We start from the raw sequence: 21173 nt of genomic DNA, 5'->3' as shown, positions 1-21173 counted from the left end.
CTACCCACCGGGCCCTCGCGATGGTCAGGCTTGAATTTCTGCGTTAATTCAACTTTTGCCTCGTTCTGAATCGAGTTCGAAACTCAGCGTAGCAAGATGAATAAACAAAAAATCCTAATTTCAAAATGAAAAAATAAAAGGAAAACACCGACCGAATTCCACTTCTGGCTATCTTCGTTCTTCTGACCTCTCTCGATCACGATGGATCGTATTTCACCCGAGGAGATGCTGCGCACTTCCGTTCGAGATACGGATTTGGGATATTAACGAATCTGGATGATCTTGAGCTGCTGTGGCCCTGAGAGAGGAAGAAATAACACGGATCTGGATAAAACTCACGAGGAAGCGATGCGAAACCGGCGGGTGAGTTTATACCATTGTCCGAATCGCACCTAAATCAGAGCCCATGGAAACAGGCGGCGGTAATCCCTCGAGGCTGGTTTATCGGCCTGCAGCTGAAACTCGTGGTGGAGTTTCTCTTCTTCCATAACCGGCGAGAAAATTTCCGTCTAGACTCCAGACAATGTGTAGGCTGTTTTATTCATTCAAATTTATATCGGGCGCTAGTTACTCGCCAGAAACTACGCGTAAATACAACCGTAACGGGGCACCGACACAGCTTCGAACACGCGCGACTCGCGTATCCTCCGCAAGTTCATCGGGTCGAGACGAAATTTGGTCCAGGAGGCTCGCTCATCGGCTCTCAGGGCTTCTTCGGGGATTTTGAAATAGGATTCCGCAACGTTGTTTCCATAAACTAGTACCAAACGCTCGCTCGATCCGCTCGGAGCATCCCCTCCACCATAGAGCTTTTCGCCCTGAGGTAGAAAGCTTTCCGCTGCATCGGAGGCTGCAGGGTTTGCAGTCTGCGTAGAAGGTCACGTGACGCTATTTGCAGCGTCGTTTCGAAGACGCAAGCAAAAGGAAACCGAGATGTACCGTCGGGTGGAAAAGCCACGTTTTTGCAGATTTACTAGTTCTTCTGTGTTCGCGAGTCTCACTCGCTCGTCTTGTTCAATGTAAGGAAGAGGGGGAGCATGCTGTGTTGAATAAATTGAAAGTCTGGAATAGAAATTAATGGAGGGAAAGAAGAAAAAACCTTTCTGCAAATAATTTATATTCCCAATATTACCTTTTTACGCCGGAGAAGCATGTTTTCTTCGACCTCTACATCTTTTTTCTTGCCTATATCCTCCTGTTTTTTTGTGCGCCGTATACAATCGTCAAACAGAGTGAGAACACCTTTTACATTTGTCATCGCGGAAAACGACTATAGGAATAAAAAAGATTTAATCTTACTCAAGTTGGAGGCGTATCGATCACCTCGTCACATCCATTGTGAATTCGACGAGAATTTCATAAAGCGAAGAATTTTGAAAAAACCACTCTACCAGTTCGGAGAAAAATAATGACCGGATGATCAAAAGCACAGTGAGGGTGAAGAATTGTACCAATTTCCGGGGAATCGTGAAAGAATCGACCAGTCTGCAATAATTTCGAATAATTTGTAAATAACCGCGTCGAAAAATGAAAAGTACAAGCAATCAGTGAACCGAGAGTGTCTTGGCTCTCCTAAACAAGCACGCAGCGTTGGGTGCGAACTTTGAACCTTGATCGTGATATTTTTAAAACTCCTTCGTCGAGTTGGAGAGCTGCCTGCTCCTTGAACCCTGAATTAGTGTCTTCGCGTTTGTACCGGCAGACCGTCGTCAAATCAGTTTATCCGATTCTCTTGAACCCCGCGGTCGTCTTACAGAAGATTACGTCTGACGCATGATGCCCATATCACGGATCTTCCAGAGAGCTGAAGGCTGGATTTCCCCGCCTTTTTTTTTCCTACCGAGGGAAAATTTCACCCCGCAGTCCTTGCCAAAGCTGTGCTTCTCCGCCCGTCTATACGTGCCCTACAGGATGGCAAGGGCCGCTGTGTCAGAGGTCGCCCTCCAGTCCCAGCGACGCTTTAGGGCCGATGTGCACGTACCTTTACGTCCGGGATAACTGCGAACGTGACATAATTAACGCCGGTGATACTCTTCCGCGAGCTATTCAAGATTCAGGGTTTACCAACTAGATGTATAAATCATCCCTCTTGATAGTTCTTGCACGGTTTTCACGATCCGTTCGGCGACCCTGTAACAGGAATTTGATCCGGAGTCGTTTTTTCTTTTCCTTTTTTTTTTTTTTTTATATTCTCTTTTGTTATCGTATAGCTTTTCAATATTCGGGTTAGGTATAAAGTATGTCAGTATTCGGGTTACTTCAATAATTCTGACGATGAGAAAGGGTCTCTGCGTCGTATCGATTAGACCCACGCTTCGCTTCCGTCTCTTTCTTCCCCCCTTTTTTCATGCTCTTATTCTGTTTTTTTTTTTCTTGTTACCTTTCAACGAGGAAAACAAAATATCAGCCTGTCCCGGTATCGAGGATCGGTTTTCTGTTTTTGTAATGCTTTATCAAAGACCAAGTCGGTAAGTCTGTATCCGAAATGATTTTGGAATCTTGAGAACGGGCGTAATAACGCGTATACTTAGCTATCGGTTCTCGTCTCATTAGACTTTTAGTGTCTGATAAATTTTCAATCGCCTTTTTTCATCCCACCCATTAAAAAGTACATTCGTAATAAAAATATATATATATGTATATAAATATATATATGTATGTATTTACGGTGCGAATTTCTTGAAGAGATATTCTTTTCCTTAATGCCTTACTGCAATGCAGACGCCTAATTCTAGTTGATAATCCTCACAGATGAGGTAAATTTAATTTGACCACATCAAGTATGTCAATGTGAGTAATCATTTCTTCGACCGGTAAGAAGATTTAGCTTATATTCGTTACATGTTCGAAATAATGTAAAGAATGGTATCAAAAGTATAATACAGGGCTGTCTGTCAAATTGAAGAATTTACGAGACCGAAAGTAAGAAATTTTGTCAACACGCGTCCGGGTTGAATGATTTCAAAATGGTAGTATGAAAAAAAACAAAAAAAAAACAAGATTTTTGATTAAATTAAGGAAAGTTTTTCTCTGCGAACGACAAATTCGTCGGCTACCAAGAAATATCAGGCAGAATGATCTGTAGGTAGTTTTAAAGGGCGCATTCCTTGGCGATGTAATAAAAGGGCCAACGATAAAAGGAAAGAAGCATAATCTCGGCGATTCGCGTGAAAGCCATCCCATAAAAATACGCATAATATTGCGATTTCCCCCTACAAGAATGTGATGAAAAAAAAAAAAAAAAAATGAATGAATGGATAAAGAAGAGAACAATATACACGTATTCATTCGCGTAGAATCGTTTTCCGTGATATCGTGTATGATTTTGCATACATATACAGTATATGGGAGCCCATTTCGGATACTGCAGAACAATTTTCGGCATTCGGAATACATACCGAATAGAGAATATGTGGAAATTTCCTCGATCAGTATAGGTATTCTAGTTTCCGAATGTATCCCGACTTGATTGAATTCCAATGCTTCAGCTTATTCACGGTACATTGTACAGCCGCTTCCGTCGATCAGTCCCGACACGACGTTGAAGTCGACCTTTCACGTTTTCACGTTTCCTTCTCTCCACTCACAGTCTCATTTGAGATCTGTCCGAGTTCGGAGTCAGAGAGTCTTTCCTGCACCCTCGCGAATATCATTGGCTGAAATCATCGTTCCGGTAGATACAAACCAGCGTCCGATAAACACAGGGTCAATATTTGCTGACTTGTCCAAATGTGCAGATGCGGATTAAATACGGTGAAAGAAGTGATTTGTTTCTTTCAACGGAATAAAAGTAGTCGGAAAAATAACTCGTATGATAAAAGAAAACCGCGTTCATTCGATTCGCCAAAACGCTTTCGCTGCCATGCAGTTTGTTAAATTCAACAAAATATTTCCAGCGCAGCTGGGCTCAAGTTTTCCAATCCAACCGTGCGGGCAGCGCTTTTTCGGAGAACACAGCGCCCTCCGATCGGCCAGGGCGAGCCCTGCGCGGGAAGGCTCAGGGTGCGAAAACGGCGCCGAGGACTCGGAGCGTCCGTAACGTCGGCGAAAAAGAGCGACTGCGCGGTTTATTGATCGCGCAGACTCGACGTGGGGCGGCAGTCAGGGGCGCCAGGGTTGCTGCCCGGCGCTGCCGGCACGTGGTGTCCAAGCGTCGCGACGCCCGCGACGTCTGCGCCGGTTAGCGCTGCGTCGACTCCTCGACTCCCCGACGAGGCTCCCCCGCCGCCTCTCGCAGGGCGATGAGGGCCTGCGTTCGCATCCCGCAGGTACGGACACCTCGATGTCATGTAGCGGGTTTAGGTTAGCTTTCTGCACAAGAGCTTTCACGGTTAAAACAAATGTCGAATCACTGCCCCGCGATCATCGCCCGAATCTCACGGAGATTTGAGAGTTTTTCAAGATACGGCGGAAGCTCCGAAAGGCTGCCGTTGTCTCGGTAAGTCAAACATTTTGCTGCGCCCGTCGCAAGCTCGCTTTTCCTCCTTACCTCGTTTGCCTTATACCTATCGAAGGATCTAACCTTCATTTAATACTCTGCCCATATTTTCCCTTCGATCGTTCCTCGATCTCTGAAGATTTCATATTCAGCACGCGCGATGCTCGCTAATTTGTAGTCGGGTAGTTTGGAAGTCTGTACGGCATCGCGTTTGATACTCCTGCATGGTTCGATGTGTTGAATGTCAACTCGGCGGTGCCTCTCAATTTCGCGATATTCACCCCTCGCTGATAATCGCCCGAGATACTGTAGTTTTGCCAATGAATAGCATCGATTCGGAAAAACCGATTCAACTGCATCTGCTTCGACTAATACCTGCGTGTACCATTTTTTGGATCAGAATACTTTCGGGTCTCATAACGCTCTACGTTTCAGTGCGATGTGACGATTCGTAACACATTTCGTGTAAAGTTTCACTTCAATTTCATAGTGTCAAAAAACTTTGGTGAAAACTTTAACGCCGTATCGTGTTATTTCTAATCAATTTCGAAGCCCACTGTCAGTTTTTCTATCGTCAGCCGGAAAAGAATTTCCGCGAGTGTGCCGCTGTACCATGTTGACGAAACGCAATTCAACCTAATTTTTCATCTTGTTCTCTTCTTCTTCTCCAGAAAGTGATCCGTAACGCGACGATTGATGCCAGTCCAAGATGCTGCGTCACTCGATGCTGTTACTCCTGACGGTTGGAGCGTGCTGGTGTAATCCGGACGCTAAACGCCTCTACGACGATCTTCTGTCAAATTACAACCGTCTGATTCGTCCTGTAACGAACAATACCGACACAGTAGTCGTGAAGCTTGGCTTGAGATTGTCGCAGCTCATAGACTTGGTAAGTGAATTATGCTAACACGGTATCGAATCCCTGATATCCACATCCACCCGTCTTCGTGATCTGTTGCAACTCCAAGCTCCCGACGCTCCGTCGATCAGTCAATTAGTGACGATTCAAGCTCGGCTTGCAAAGCATCATTCAAGAAAAAAAAAAAACTTCCAGCTGAGGAAAAATCGAAGGAAGGTTCGAAAATACCGCGTTGTTTGCTCGGCATCCGCCGAACGCACGGTCGAGTAAAAAGAAAAATACGTCGTATATCGAAATGCAACAACGGCGAACGTAGATTTGTTATCGACGTCTGACAATCAAGCCGAGTGGCTTTAATATCATACCAGCTATAACAAGGAAACACCCCGCGATGTGACAACTGCGATTAGTTAATTGTCAATCGCCGCGGTTCTGTTCCAGTCTTCTCTCGTCCAAATTTTTTACCCTCCGGTATTCGGATCCACCCCGGCCGCGTTTCTGGATGACACCGGCATTGTCAGGCTTTTTACAAGTGTCGACCCCACTTGATCGGGGAATCTCAAGTTTCCACAACCCTCCGATCAGGGGTGACAGGTCGAGACGTATTCGGGCCTAATTGGAATATCTCGCGTCTCGACTTGCCTTTGGGAAATGAATACGGGGTCTCGAATTTTTTCATCTACAAGGTTACCCACTCGGCGTTATATTGTGTCTAGGGCTCGAGGCTTTTCACTCAGCGTATTCTACATTCCCTGTCAAGCTCGTAAATCGCGAGGACGTTGGAGAGCTAGGAGAGCCTTTGAGTTTCCGGAAAAAGTGTCGTCGTTGGAGATGCGGACGGGACGGAATGAAACTGGGGATCAAAATACCTCCGCTATCCGTTACAAAACATTTGAATAAAATCTTACACCCTCATTCAAACCAGCCCGTCACCGTTGCCGTGTTTTACGCGACATTTCCTCTCCGACTCATTTGTCTTCCGAGCAGCGTAAGCCCGCTTTTATCCACCTCCATTCACCAAAATCTTCCAGTACTTGCCGTTCTCTTCGGCTAAGACTGGGCATGGAATTGTCGTTTGAACGGGAAATCGGTCAACCGCGAGTCTCGGGGGTGTCGCCGGTGAAACGAGCATACATGAAAGGGACATTCACCCCCGAGTAAGTCGTCCGCAATCCACGGAAGCAGCGCGTTTTGAGAATGATGTTCCATGCCTCAATTTTCAACCGTGGAAAATGATTGAGCGGCATCGATAACCCTCAGCCCGCACCCTCACTCTCTGCGGAGTCCATATATTTTTCGGTGACATTGATGAGCTTCCCGGAAATGTCCGTCCTCCATGTTCGAGGATACTGTCCCCTGGGGATCTACGTGTAAGTCTCGAGCTAGTCGATGCATCGTTCGAATGCCTCCGATAACCTCGAGTCCATCTTTCCCGATACGCGGTGTACAAGCTTCCAGTGAGGAACGTACTCTCGATTTTTCACTATTAGTTTAAGATTATGGATATTACTCGAAGAGCAATAACCCCAGGGTCGAAGTTGCCTCTAACGCGCATCATCCACCCCTGTCTATGCAGATCGATGTGCAGCAAACTTAGTTCCTGCATGCGAAGGGAAATTAGCTTGCTCGACTCGAGAATAAATCTTTAGATGATTCTGGTTTTTTTTTTAATTATTTTTTGTTCCTTGAATTAGCTTTCTTAGTATCGAGGAACGTTAACGTCACGTTTTTCCAACCGGTTGAGGGATTTACTTCTATGGGCGAGTCCGCTGTATGGATTGATTGATGGATGACCTCAGGTGTACGGAGGATTGATAGCTTGTCACCGACATTCTAGAGCTTGTTTGTGAAAACCGAAGGTGCGGTTTTGCTAGACGCGACTACTCAAGCGTGTCGTCCTGTTGCTCCGTGGTCCTTTGGGGGTTTCAATATTGTCGGGGACAAACAACGATCACGGTAGAATAGAGGCTCGAGAATTTAAAGCCGAGCAATTGATAAGATCGAAAAGTTTTAAATCCCTTTCAAACGGCTGAACAAAGACAACGCGGGTAATTTTTTTTTTTCTCTCGTTGTCTTGAGGCATTCTTCTTGCTTCATCTTTTCGTTTGCTTTTTCGAAAGGAAAGAGGACATTTTTAAAACACTTGAGTTGTACTCAAGTTTTGAAATATCTACCGATGGATGACTGTTTGCTAGATGAAAAATTCGCGTCGGAGAATTCGTGCTTCCAGAATGTATCATAACTCGGAAATTTTGTTTGCTCAATTCCCATTTACCGTCTGCACAGCCCGATATGTATATGGGGCGATAATTCATCGCCGCAATTCGGGAATAAAGATACGCTCGAGTAGAGTAGTATATATTTTATACATATGTATGTGTATACAAACGAAATATTTTAGACAAAATATCACGTTGGTCTCAAAGCAGTAAATTCAAACAAAATAAGATGAAAATACCCTTGTGCAAAACGACAGCAGCTGCTTATCGCGGAAATGGCAAATGCCGCGTATCTTTTGTACCTACAATGTACATTATCATCCGACCGTTTTCAGGAAACCCATAACGGCAATCGCATTGATGCAGTGACACCATTTGCTCCCCGCCTCGTGACTGAGACGATTTATTTATGAAGCCGGGAAAAGGTTGCATTCTCTGCTACCCGAATTTCGAAGAATGAAAGTCGACCACATTATACCTCGAATAAATCCTAGACAAGCGTCCTTCTTTCGGATCATCCTCTCCCTGATTGAACTTGGTCTAAATTTTTACAATTCTTTCTCTTCCTCGCAGATAGAAAGCATACAAAAAGTGCTCTCATCCGCTCCTTGCGCGAGGCTGCTAACAAGCAGTTTTTACGATGGCAGAAACTGCCGATAGTAGGTACATACCGAGAGAAGGAGAGACAGAGAGAAAGAGAGAGAGAGAGAGAGCGACGTTTAATTACTGGGTAGTGGGCAGTATTTCCAGTCTGCAATGAAGGCTTCCTGTTCACCCTACAACCCCTTTGTGTCTGGACTCCGCGAGCGTTGGTTTGACTCAGGAAATGTCAACTTTCGCAATCTCCGAACCTCGTGATCATGCGGCTTCCGGTTGCAGCAGCCGAAGAGATGAATAAACAAATGTGAGGGTCAATGCTCCGATCACTGTCCATAAATTTGACGGAGCATCGCGTCATTCGCTACAGTAGTTCCATTATCTTCCGAGTTTTCTACCTTATGCTATTTTTCTACCTTTCGCCGCCTTTGATCTCTCTTTCGTTTCTCCACGGTGCCTATCGTATACTCGTTATTGGACTACGAATAACGCGTCGCAAAGAGTCATACGCACCCCGTGGCCGTGAAAAAAATTCGGCATATTTCTCAGGCTTGACGTGTATTCTTTTATACGTACTTTAGTTTGCTCTTATTTATTGTGGTTGACTTTTGTTCTGTTTTAAAATTGTTTTTTATTTATTTTGTTTCGTTATTACTTTCAATGCTTCAGATTGTTTGTACCTCATGTATGTATCTATGTATTCTAGTATAATAGTATGTTAAAATTGGACGCGACGTAAGTTCTGTTGCCCTTCCTGGGTTCGTCTTTCGGGTATTTTTATCATTTAATAAATGAATAAATAAATTACACGCGTAAGATATTTCTGTGCCACTTGGTAAGATCCTGCCTTCGGGCTGAAAGGCCCTGCCAGGGATCAGATACACCGTGTCAGATCAACCGAGAGATATCATTTTCCAAGTTAGCTGAGCGCTGCGGTCGAAAAGTTTCATCCCCAATCCTTATCGATACACGCTATAATGTACACACACACACACACACACATATATGGATGTATAATATTACAGTGACATCGATAATTTTCATTTTTCATTTTTACCACCGCGTCGGGCGATAAATTTTACCGTGAGCATCGACGCGGAGTTCCTGGCACTCCATGCATCATCGCTCGATCGGTTTTTTCCTCCATTCCATTTTTTTTTTTTTTTTCGCCGTTTTATTAGCCGTGGCTTCGTAATATAAGGGGTATTCGCGATTCTCTTCAATTACGGTACTCGTGAATGCGTCGCTTTCACCCGTTACTGCGGGCCTCTTCACATTTTCAGATATATATAGCTAAGGCGTGCGTATAATTGAAAAATCTAAATCTCATAGTTTTTGCCCAATATTCTTGAGCGTGATCTCTCGCATTTCCGACTGTACATATGCACGGGGAATAAATCGTGATTCTTGCACATATCTATAGAAGCTCCCACAGTCGCAACGCAGCGGTAAAGCAGCTGCATTCTTCGTTTTTGGCGAATTTCCACCACCTCGAGATGGATACAAGATATTTAGACGGATTGTAACAACGAGCGAGGCAACAGTCACTGCGCTACGCTGAAACGTTTATACCATCCTCTCAGTATTCTCTGTATAACACAATTATTTTCCCGGAAGTCAAATGCAGGTTTGCAGTGAATTGTGCGAGCGGAAATCCCGGCGGTGTAACGATGTTACCATTAATTGCGGGAAAGCCTAACTTTCACCTCGGTTGACCAATGTTGACATTATAGCTCAACGCCACTTTACGGGCCGCTGCATCAGTGACCTAAAAAAGAAGGCGGACCTCGCTTCGCTCCGTCTTCTCGTAGATGTATATAGGTGTATAGGTATATAGGTATATAGGTATATAGGTATATAGGTATAATACAAGTAGGTACGTATAAGTTACACAGCATGGAAGCAGAGATCCGTTATCCGGTTCATCCCTTAGCTACCCGGCTGCACGTCTTGGCACCGGTAACTCACCCAATCTCTATCAATTACGATCTAATATACCCCCGGCATCGGTTATGTACTTAAGCAGGGACCCGCAACTCTGTTCCTGCCGATCTTCCCCCCTTCTTCGTCCCCTTTCCGCCACGAAACGCCGGCGAGAAGGATTGCAGGGCCTCGATCGCTGCCGGTTAATTCAATTTATTGCTTTCCAATAAAAATCATTTGGATTCCATTTGCCTTCCGGTAATTGCAATTTGCAATTCAATGCTCGGAACAATAAACCGCGCCTACTTAAATGCGCCCCATTGTCCCCCGCCTTTCTCCCGCCATATTTTGCACCCTCGCAGAAGCCCGCGGCATTTACCAAGTTCCAATTTAATTACACCGCGGGGCCCGTAGTGCGTGCGGACTCGTGGTACCTTTAAGCACATTGAAAATTCTTCGGGCCAAAATTGGCTGGTCTTGTTTCCTCGACGTCTGTCCGAAGCGAATGTTCACTCGCAATCCGATCTTATCGTCGACGGCATGTTTCCCTTTTTGAGGTAAAGAAAATTGAAAAAAGAAAAGAAAAAGAAAAAACATTCTCACGGAATCGCGAGATTCAAAGCGTCGGACTGACCGGTTGCCAGGCTGGCACGACGCGATTAAACGCCGAACAAAACCACAGGCGAAACCCACGGGCTTGCGATACAAAAAGTGAAAGCATAAAAGAAGCGAGACGGGAAGAAAAGAAAAATAAACACGGAATACAGGGTTACCAGAGCGATTGTCAATGGGTGAGAGACCTGAAGAGCCACGGCACCGAGATAGCGGGGTCCGCGTCTTTCTCCTTTGAACCTTACGCTCCGGTACTTTGATTAAAATTCTCGCTTCGTGAAATTAAAAAGGCCCACCATCCGTAAAAGCTTTTTTCTCTTTCCGCTATTATTATTCCGTTAAACGATTCGATTACACCCTTCATACGCCGCGGTACCGACGCGCATTCGCCTCTTTGGGGCTTCTCGTTACTCCATTTGCACGAAATTTCAGACTCTTCTGTATATATGAATATACCCTTTTTCATTCTTTGCATACTAATGCTCACGTTCACCGCACATCGTGCCTGCTGTCTAACCAAAGATTAACCCCTTGACCACCGAAGTAATCTGATAACACGGGCTACCACAACCGGGTTTTCTTTGACCGGGGTCGCGGGTACCTCTCTCTCCTAGTTTCTCTTTTCATTTTACTTATAATATCCGAAATTCCTATTCTCTGTAATCTTTGATAAGACTTTTTTTCATACACATATGATCCTGCGCCATGTCGAATAATTTCAATGACAAAGAGTGAAACGAGGAAAAAGTCTGGATGAACCGATCAGAATTGAATGCCGCGAAATATTTAATTGTAGCAGCTGATATTTGTTGACGTAACAAGACCAGACTTTTTTCTCTGTGTGAGGTTAAATAGATACGGGAGAAGAAGGTGGATCCAAGATTACGCATAAGACATTTAAACAACTTCACGGAACCTTTTACAGTGGACGGATTTCACCCCCAGCATGAATTATCTCAACAGCAGAGTAATCGCTTTGAGGAATGTATCACTCAAGGCGACGCGACGGTTTTACACAAGGCAATAGTTCATTACAAACATTGGTCTTGCCGCGAGCGGTATGATATTCATAACTTTTACAAGAACAATAAAATTCCACTTTGCCCGCCCCGAGTTAGGGTATGGAAGCTTGGTTACCCCCGTGGGCAACAGTTTTAAAGTTGAAACTTTCACGCCGCGCAGTATCGCGGTTCAAAGTATGAGAAATACAATATTTCAGAATTTTTTCTTTCACCCCACCTCCGCGAGTCACACAGGCAGGAATATAATTGAAGTTAAACAACGCCATTGCCCGCGGAGTGCTGGAAAAGTTGAGATTGAAAAAAAAAAGAGAAAAACTATTAATCAACCTGAACGTTTTTTTTTATAAACCCGGGCACAATCCGTTCGCCGGTAAATAATTACAACCGGGAATTGGAACCCCATGACAAAACGTAGCAAAACAAAAAACAAATGTAAAATATGAACTCCGTAGGTTCCCATCCGACGAAGCCTAACGATCGATTGTTTTCGAGATAAAACAAGTTGAACAATCCGCACGGAGCCGGGTAATTTTTTAAACCCGTCTCTAGTCGTCGAAGGGTTGCAATTCGTGCAGCGTCGCAGCGCCTAAGGAACGCCTGCACGGCGTCGAGGGGACTTGACCCACTGACAGACGTTCAAAGCTCCCCAGGCGTGGAGAGCCGCTGGCGAAGAATTACCCACGTCGACGGGGACGGGTACATGCACCAGACAAGAGCGGCACTCGAGGCGCAAGCTTAACCCAAAAATTGGCGGGGATGGCAGCCGGTTCCGGGGATGATGACGACGGGAGGTCGCCTCGGCCGAAGGTCGCGCCGGTAATTCCCTCCTAATCGCAGTGGGAGTCGTAAGAGGAAGAACTTATCTCTCCGAATATCTCGGGCGTAATTCAGAGGGTGGCGGAAAGTCGCCTGTAGAATTAGACCTGGGACTCTTTCCTTAAATTTTTAAATAAAGGAATTCGCACCATGCCTCTTCCGGCGCTGTTCGCTTCGGTTCGCTTCGCTTCGCGACCGGGACTCTGCTTATTTCATCCAAGTTTAACGGGCCCCTCCCCCGGCGGCCCCTTTCTTTCGATCCAATTTTACGTTAACCAAATTCCCCGCGTCCAGAAGGGACTCGTGTTACCGGGATGTGCCGCCGCTCGTATTTTACCGAGTTACTACGTCACGGTTTGCGATTCCATTCCTGCTGACGCGTTTAATTCGGGTTCCTTAGGGAACAACGGACGTGGCTCGCTTTCTTTCTTCCTGTGTATCCCTACCCTGGTGATATTCACGTGCGGATATACACTCGGATTAACAGTCTTTCTTTTGGCAAACACATATTTTTGGAAATTCAGCATCTTCCGCTGGTATTTTACTCCGTTCGACGAACCGCCTCGTCGAACTTGAACAAAGTTTCATGCACGGACTCTAAGAACTGATGCAGCGTGGCTGAACCAGTTTAAACTGCAACCACTGATTTCAGATAACTTGGAATGTAACGAATGATTTCTTCTTCTGTTTCAGAATCTCAAGGACCAGATTCTGACGACCAATGTCTGGCTGGAACATGTAAGTTGAAGGATAATAAATGATAATAAATGATCTCCGCGGTTACATTTTTCGCATCGTCGGTGACCGAATGGTTTATTATTCACAATTTTCTTGTAGAAATTGCAAATACGGACAGAAAAGTAATATTGACTTCACACGTCACAGGGCACAAGGCATCGATAGACGACGCTTCTATTTAGATCCTAGATGTGAGAACAGAGCTGAAATATTCGATTATGTAATGAAGTTTTAGCTTTATATCCGTTAAAGACAGCTAGCCTCAAACGTTCGGTTGTAATGACATTATTCGCGCGGGTATTGCAAACGAAATTTAGTCGGGAATTAAGAAAATAAAACAGTGGCGCTTCCCCGTTTCCCCAAGGAAATATCCCCAAGGATTCGTGTTACCCTCCGCCGTAAACGCGGGACATTTAACTAGACGATCTCTTGATCTGTAGCTCTCAAATGCGACACTCAACTCGTATATATATTTCGCCTTTCTCTTTCGGTGAAAAGTAAAGAAACTTGTCGGCAGAAGGAGAAGACGAACGGTCGACCGGAATGGTGGATTATGGGGGTTGTGGCGCTGCCTCCCTCCTGCGAAATGTTTCATCTAATTTATATTTCTTAGCGAAGAAGAGTGGCGAAGCTCAGCGGCTAGCAGCTTTCGCGAGGACGCTGGGTGGCAAATTTTTTATATCCAAGCATGCAGAAAAGAGATTAACGACGCTGCAGGACAACTTTATGTCACCGCAAGTTTTACGCGTAGCCGCGTCGCTTTATAGAAATAATTAGTTATACTTGAAAGTGCGGTAATTCTTTAGCGAGTAAGGCATTTATTTCACGATGATTTCTGTTCTTTGATTCGATTAAAAACACGTTCAAAATTAATGTCAGGTATTTTAAACAAACTTGAACTTGATTTCGCGGAAAAAGTAATGCGTTATACTTGATTGTTCGAACACAAATTGAGCTTCTTCTAGTCAAGTTATAGATAGAAAATTCGGAGTTTGAGATGAAATAAAGTTCATCGGCACAAAATCTCTTCGTTTACGAGCAGCTTAGTTTCTTGTGGATATGCGAGGCCGTCGGAGGGCTTAAGTAGTGAGGTCAATGAGTGGTCGGCCGGCGTCTGCCGAAACGTTTAGATCGAGCCAACACGCGAAAGAATCAAGTTGGCGGACGGAGATAAGTTTAGTGCCGATTGCGAAACGTGGCACGATACCGTGTGCGATAGAATTTCCAAGATAGTCAATCTACAGTTTGGCCGTTAAATGGAGCGGTGATAGGGAAAAAGTTCTGATTTACCGCAGCTCACGACCCTTGAACTCGACCCCATTCGAGTGAATCCCATACCAGAACGCTGTTTCCGGTGGTATTTCCTCTTTTGAAAATTAATACGGATGAATACGTGGCATGAATACGAGACCGGGTCAAACTTGTCGTCGATGAAATCCTCACCATTCAGTCGAAAATACCACGGACTTGACGGCGAATGAAATTCAAGTAGTACGGCGGAAATGTGGTCAGCCAGTCTCAACGAGTCGCCGATACTCTGTACGCGTTTAAATCCGTTTTTTTCTTTTAAGAAGAACATAAATAAATTAAAGAAATTATGACCTTTGGACCGGTTACATTTATTAAGCGTGTTACATCTGAGCAAGAGAGTAACTCTCGAAGCGCGACGAACCAATGGAGGAACCTGCACTTTATTGGGAAAGATTTACAATGCAAATAAATTCAAATTGATTAAGAATCCCGAAGTTTGCATGGAACTGGGTTAAAATATGCTCAATCTCGCCATACCCTGGGCTTACTGGACGTCGCGAGTGCATAGATCAGGCATTATCTAGGAGAGTACTTCGTCAAATCTGCACGGAGGCCGAGTAATTCACGGCTCCAATCGACCGAACGTAGAATAGAAGCACGGACGACTCACTTCAACGTGAATTATCTCTACGAGTGTTCAGGACTGCAGGTTGCAACGTTTTTCAGGAATGGCAGGACCACAAGTTCCAGTGGGACCCATCGGAATATGGCGGAGTGACGGAGTTGTATGTTCCAAGTGAACACATCTGGCTCCCAGACATCGTTTTGTACAACAAGTAAGTGTACAGCTCCGGCAATTATTCGCCCCTTTCTTTTCACTCCTCAATTCTACTAGTCCTCACGTCGAGTATTCATTGACCGCTTCCTCGACCAGACGCCGGTCTTCGGACGAGAGGGGACAATTAAACTTTTTCAACTCGCAAAGCTATGAGCTATTTTTGGCAAGACTCTCCGAGACATCGAGCTTCTCTTTCGCCCAACCATCGCGTGGCTGCAATAATTACTTGAAACGCGAGAAGCGCGGGGGTTTTTGATGAAAAATATCAGGTGCAAAATGCTGCTGACAAATGTGGGCGGTACATCTGCTTCAGAGCTCTTGTACTTCGGAAAAGTTCACAATTCTCTTGAACGTCGAGGGGTGGTAGGATTTTAACGGACCGCGAACGAGATCTGCCGAATGCCGTGCGAACTCGGTTGATTATTCAATGAATAAAACCATTAGCTCTGTGACGCAAGGTGGACGGTTGGAACGAACGCCTTGGCGGGAATAATTAAATTTGTCTTACCATATGGCGTGCGCAACTTGAGAGTGAGTTACCGGCAATTAAAGGTCCGTATACACATACACATTATATATACATAATATGCATGAGGGTAATTCGAAAATTAACTACCAACCTTCCGCGGAACCGTAATCCTCGAACGAAACTTTGCTAATCGTGAAACTATTCCTCCCAAAAAGACGAAGAAAAAGTAAATACAGAAATCCCCGAACTCGTTTATGATTGAGGTTGCCTACCCCGGTTTAACTTCCTGAAACGGATGTAACGCCGTTCGCGCAAACGCGTAACGAGTCGCGACGATAATTATTACCATCCATAAATCGTGTAATTCGCAAACAGTCATTAGCGTATTTGCAAAAATAATCGCACTGCAGCAAGCTAACAGTTTACTCTGGTACTGATGAATCGTAGAATTCATTAACACTGCCGGGCATATTCTGACTGACGCTACGAAAATTTATTTGTTCAAACTAAAACGGCATCCACGAATCCTAGCTCCACGCTTGTTAAAGTACCAACGCTCGTTATTACCCTCCAGTGAGATGAGCTGAAACAATCCCATTGGCTATCAAAATTGAGATGAAAGGAAAGCGGCTGTCAAGAAGTTCCCCCCTGAGCAGTTTCACCCCGGTTATCCCCTCCCGCCTCCCGACCGAAACAGTATCGACTTGTTGTTGTCACATTATTCTCCAATTTCCTTTGTACCCGAAACTCGCTCTACCAGCTAACCGTCTTAGGTACACGAAGGGAGCAAGTAGGGTCGTGATTCGTCGTTCGATTACCGTGGCGAAAGGAAATGAGAAACAAACAGACGATGAGAGGTTGGCACCCACAGTAAAAAGCAAAAAATTGAACCTGACTTCGGAAGGAACCACGTCAACTTCAACCACGATGGAGAAATTTTATTACCAGGTTAATTATAACCGGGTATATGTATTTTTTGTCGGTTTTGACGAAGGTTGGAGTTGCTTTTTGCAGTTTTGGAGAGAGCTGAGTAAAGGTGAAGTGAAAAACGGCAATGCGAACCGTGCTACTTTTTCGAGTGTAGATAGAAAATTTTTGGAATAACGTTAATCTGATATTACGGTTAATCCCTCTTGGCGAAAAACGAAGCAGTGGATGACTTTGGGTAAAAGAGTTTTTAGTAGACCATTAAAGACCTGCCTCTCACTCTCACTCTCTCTCTCTCTCTCTCTCTCTCTCTCTCACTCTCTGGCCGAGTAATATTTTAATTGCCCGCGGCGGTTTCCAGGTCATATTATACCTTCCTCTCTCCCCTTCCATCCTCGCCTCCTCTGCAGCCTGCCTCTTTGCTCACATACACGAGAGCATCCTTCACCCAGTCGATAAACTACAGCCAACCGGCTGGTTAAATCTGCAGCAGTCTACCGAAATACCAGCGTATGAGCAAACTGACTCTGCACTGTATAACAGTACAGACTACGGCAGAATATTGATTGATCATTATTTCTGTTTGCCCTGCGAGATATATACCTGCTGCTAACTGATTTATATACGAACATCGGCGGGTGTCGTCAGGGTAAATTTACACTGTCGAGTCGCCTCAAATATTGAGGTTAATCACGATAATTGTTCTCCAGCCCTGATCAACTTCCAACTCTGAATGACGCTCGATATCGACACCCCTTTTTCAGCGCCGACGGAGAGTACGGAGTGACGACGATGACCAAAGCGGTGCTTCATCACACCGGCAAAGTGCTGTGGACCCCACCGGCGATATTCAAATCCTCGTGCGAAATTGACGTCAGATATTTCCCGTTCGACCAGCAAACTTGCTTCATGAAGTTCGGTTCCTGGACCTACGACGGATTCCAGGTAAGAATTCTACGATACGCGGCTTCGCGGCTGGCTCGAACCAATTACTCTCGAGTCACCACCTTCATAGCTCATACCCGTTGTTAACGACATGCCGCAGATCGATCTGAAACACATTAATCAAAATATGAGCAACAACGTCCAGGTGGGTATCGACTTACGGGAGTACTATCCGAGCGTCGAGTGGGACATCCTGGGGGTGCCGGCGGAGCGTCACGAGAAATATTATCCCTGCTGCGACGAGCCGTACCCAGACATCTTTTTCAACATCACCCTCAGACGCAAGACTCTGTTCTACACGGTGAACCTGATCGTACCCTGCGTCAGCATCTCTTACCTCTCGGTCCTCGTGTTCTACCTGCCCGCCGATTCGGGTGAAAAAATAGCACTATGCATCAGTATACTTCTGTCCCAGACGATGTTCTTTCTCCTGATATCCGAGATCATACCTTCCACGTCCCTCGCCCTACCGCTCCTCGGGAAGTACCTGTTGTTCACCATGCTACTCGTCGGACTATCCGTTGTCATAACGATTATAATACTGAACGTTCACTACCGTAAACCGAGTACTCACAAGATGGCGCCTTGGGTGAGAAAGGTTTTTATACGGAGATTACCGAAGCTACTGCTCATGAGGGTGCCCGACGATCTTCTGAACGACCTTGCTGCCCACAAGATACAAGGACGCGGTCGGAGCAGCAAGAAGAACAAATTCAACGCCGCTGTTGCTGCCGCTGCCCAAGCATCTTCCAGAGTCTCTTCTCCGGACTCGATGCGTCATCAACGACCGGGCGGTGAGTGATACGAGAAACCTGTTAATTTTGATATTTTCCATCGATGTATACCGCGCAGTTCCGTTACACGGTTGTTGTTGTTCCGAAGTTTCGTCTTCCCCAATCGGCAAGTCAGGATCACTCGGCGAAATGTTACGTACCATGGAAGATTAACGCTACAAAGAGATTGTCCGATCATTCTTCAAAGGGCACGATAGACGACAGACTGTTTGGGGAAACTAATCCACCGAGCAATTGCCCGAATGAAATTCTAAACACCGCTTTAACAACTAGATAATGCCGGAACTTAGCTCGTAAAGTTAACCAAAACTTTGCTTGCCGTTAAACAACGTGCGTAGTCCTGATGTGACTTCATAAGGAAGTTCACTGTCTCTCTGGTTCCCCCTGTCTGCCTGTCGTGCGCATCAATCATGAAAATGAGCACCGTATCAAGATTAGCTCCGCGTTGAACACTCGGAGCTTTGTATATATGTATATTCTTCCACGATATACACCTATACACATACACACGTCACGCACGTATACATATTTATGCGTATCATACAGATATATACTTATAATATAAGCGGAACGTAGGGTTCTGCGGGGACCTTGTCAAGTTAGCTTCGGTAAGATATCACTTCTTGTCTTCTCGTAACAAATGGATCTCCTCTCCCCGACTTTGGTCCCTCGACAGGTTGCACGGACCTTAGTCTGTCACAAAGTTAAAACAGAACTCGAGGATGATGACAATCTTGATAGTTGTCAGAGTTGTCAAACGATTCGAAACGTCTGGGCGCCCATTTCCATAACCCGCGAGAATATCCATGGGATGTCTTTGAGAATCGATTTTCAAACAGGGTGCAACGGGCTCCACACCACAACGGCGCACAACAGATTCTCCGGTCTGGTCGGTGCCTTCGGCGGTGCCATCGGCGGCTACAACGGGCTGCCCTCGGTCATGTCCGGTCTGGACGAGAGTATGAGCGATGTCACACCGCGGAAAAAGTATCCCTTCGAACTCGAGAAGGCCCTGCACAACGTCATGTTCATACAGCATCACATTCAGCGGCAGGACGAGTTCAACGCTGTAAGAAACACCCGATCTTCGAACTCTGTGCAGTTAACGGCACCTTCGCGAGTAATTTAAGTGACATTATGTATTGCAGGAAGACCAGGATTGGGGCTTCGTCGCTATGGTGCTTGACCGACTGTTTCTTTGGATATTCATCATTGCCTCCATTGTTGGTACCTTTGCTATATTATGCGAGGCGCCAGCTTTGTACGACGACACTAAACCCATAGACATGGTTCTCTCCTCCGTCGCTCAGCAGCAATTTCTACCACCGGACCAGGAGGTCGCTCCAATCTAGCCGGAAAAACTGTACTTCCGCGATTTTCAAACGCGCGTCAATCACGCTGGAATTATTTCTTTTGACCTCATCATGCTACCCATATTACGGTTTGCCATTCGTAGAAAAAAAAAATAATATATGAATTTAGAGCCAATAATTCTCAGACGAATCTGTAATAATTTGTCGAGTCAATGAAATCACTCTTAGAAGTTGAAACGTGATGCCTCTGTATTTCTTCGTGCTATTTCTTTCCAACATTTTTACTACATTCATACGTTTCGCATATCAGAATTACATCATTTAACTCCAGCTTCGGTACAATAAAGCACAGTTTTTTTTCACTAGGCTAAAGTTATCCTTTTAAAGGTGATGTAAAAAAAATCGACTTAGCGATCGATTGACTAAATAGAAAAACTTGTGATTACCTTCATCTAGTCGTTCTTGAAACTGATTCAGTCCCAGTCTCAAAGAGGTAAGAGATTGAGATGTCCGACGCTAGAACAGGAAGTGAAGTACCTAACTTGTTGCGTGGGCGTAAAGAAGGAAAAGAGATTTTTTTTTTGGTAATAGGTTGAACTACACAATTGCTTACTGCAATGTGCGGATATGATAAAAGTCGATCAATGGAGAATTTGTGCCATCGAATCATGAGCTCTTCATTTGGTCTGTGCGTGAAAAATGACCCAGACACATCAGTATATAAAGAACGTTTATCGAGCCTTAACATTGACGGTGATAAATCGACGGTAGAATTATGTACGGGTTTACAAATTTTGAATATATATATTCACTTTCAACGATACGGTTGTATGAAAAAAATCGAACGTCAGAATGAAACGGTGCCAATTACTATAAAAGTATTATTAATTAAAAAAAAAAAAAAAAAAACTATTTCTTCGCGTGTAACGCAAGAAGGTATTCAATCGACTATCCCCTAAACATGTACTCTTCGATGATATAAAATGACTTATGGACGGGGCTCAATTAGCGTAGTTGTAAATCTTGTACCTGCAGAATCGCAGGACGAGCGATGGTAAGAATGCGAACGGAAAATTGTAACGATAAATATTACAGTCTAACAAATGATCAATCAAATCTTTTCTATTTAAGCGTATACCTACTTCGTTAAGAATTCATTCTAAAACTATAATTTATTTAACATGTAATTATTGTTATTAAAATGATATCGTCTAAGAATGAATAAACATTGTTCGTAATTAGCTTTCGTAAATACCTCGAGTTTCCGATCTTTAACTTGTTCTCTGTTTATACCTCTTAAACTTTGTTAAATGTGCTTATATACATGTCCTAACACGCAGGTTGAAATTCGTTCATCGAAAGTATTCGATAATCAATAATAAGATTAAGCGTGATTGAAAAACTAATCGGTT

At 44.6% G+C, this 21173-nt stretch overlaps 1 protein-coding gene across 2 annotated transcripts; it reads left to right on the top strand.

The window, feature by feature from the left end:
• Positions 1-4161: 4161 nt before the first annotated feature.
• On the top strand, positions 4162-20953 carry LOC124184640 (acetylcholine receptor subunit alpha-L1). 2 transcript variants are annotated; one of them, XM_046574590.1, is made up of 8 exons: positions 4162-4268; positions 5110-5327; positions 13180-13224; positions 15202-15311; positions 17474-17654; positions 17755-18448; positions 19288-19517; positions 19597-20953. In XM_046574590.1, exons 2-8 carry the CDS (start codon positions 5148-5150, stop codon positions 19798-19800), a joined length of 1644 nt encoding a protein of 547 aa, XP_046430546.1. In that variant the 5' UTR covers positions 4162-4268; positions 5110-5147; the 3' UTR covers positions 19801-20953. The 2 variants fall into 2 exon arrangements, with proteins under 2 accessions (XP_046430546.1, XP_046430545.1); XM_046574589.1 differs by having other exon boundaries at positions 4162-4438.
• The last annotated feature ends 220 nt before the right edge of the window (positions 20954-21173 follow it).

This window comes from Neodiprion fabricii, chromosome 6, assembly GCF_021155785.1.
Source record: "Neodiprion fabricii isolate iyNeoFabr1 chromosome 6, iyNeoFabr1.1, whole genome shotgun sequence".
Taxonomy (NCBI): Eukaryota; Metazoa; Arthropoda; class Insecta; order Hymenoptera; family Diprionidae; genus Neodiprion; species Neodiprion fabricii.
The sequence above is the reverse complement of the archived record's forward strand: the minus strand, read 5'-3'. Positions and strand labels throughout refer to the sequence as shown.

Bases quoted from the DNA above. Each gene is read 5' to 3' on its own strand.
- LOC124184640 (XM_046574590.1), top strand. From the start codon at position 5,148: ATGCTGCGTCACTCGATGCTGTTACTCCTGACGGTTGGAGCGTGCTGG. The intron at 5,328-13,179 runs GTAAGTGAATTA...CTTCTGTTTCAG, and splicing joins TGTCGCAGCTCATAGACTTG to AATCTCAAGGACCAGATTCT. The intron at 18,449-19,287 runs GTGAGTGATACG...ATTTTCAAACAG, and splicing joins GCGTCATCAACGACCGGGCG to GGTGCAACGGGCTCCACACC.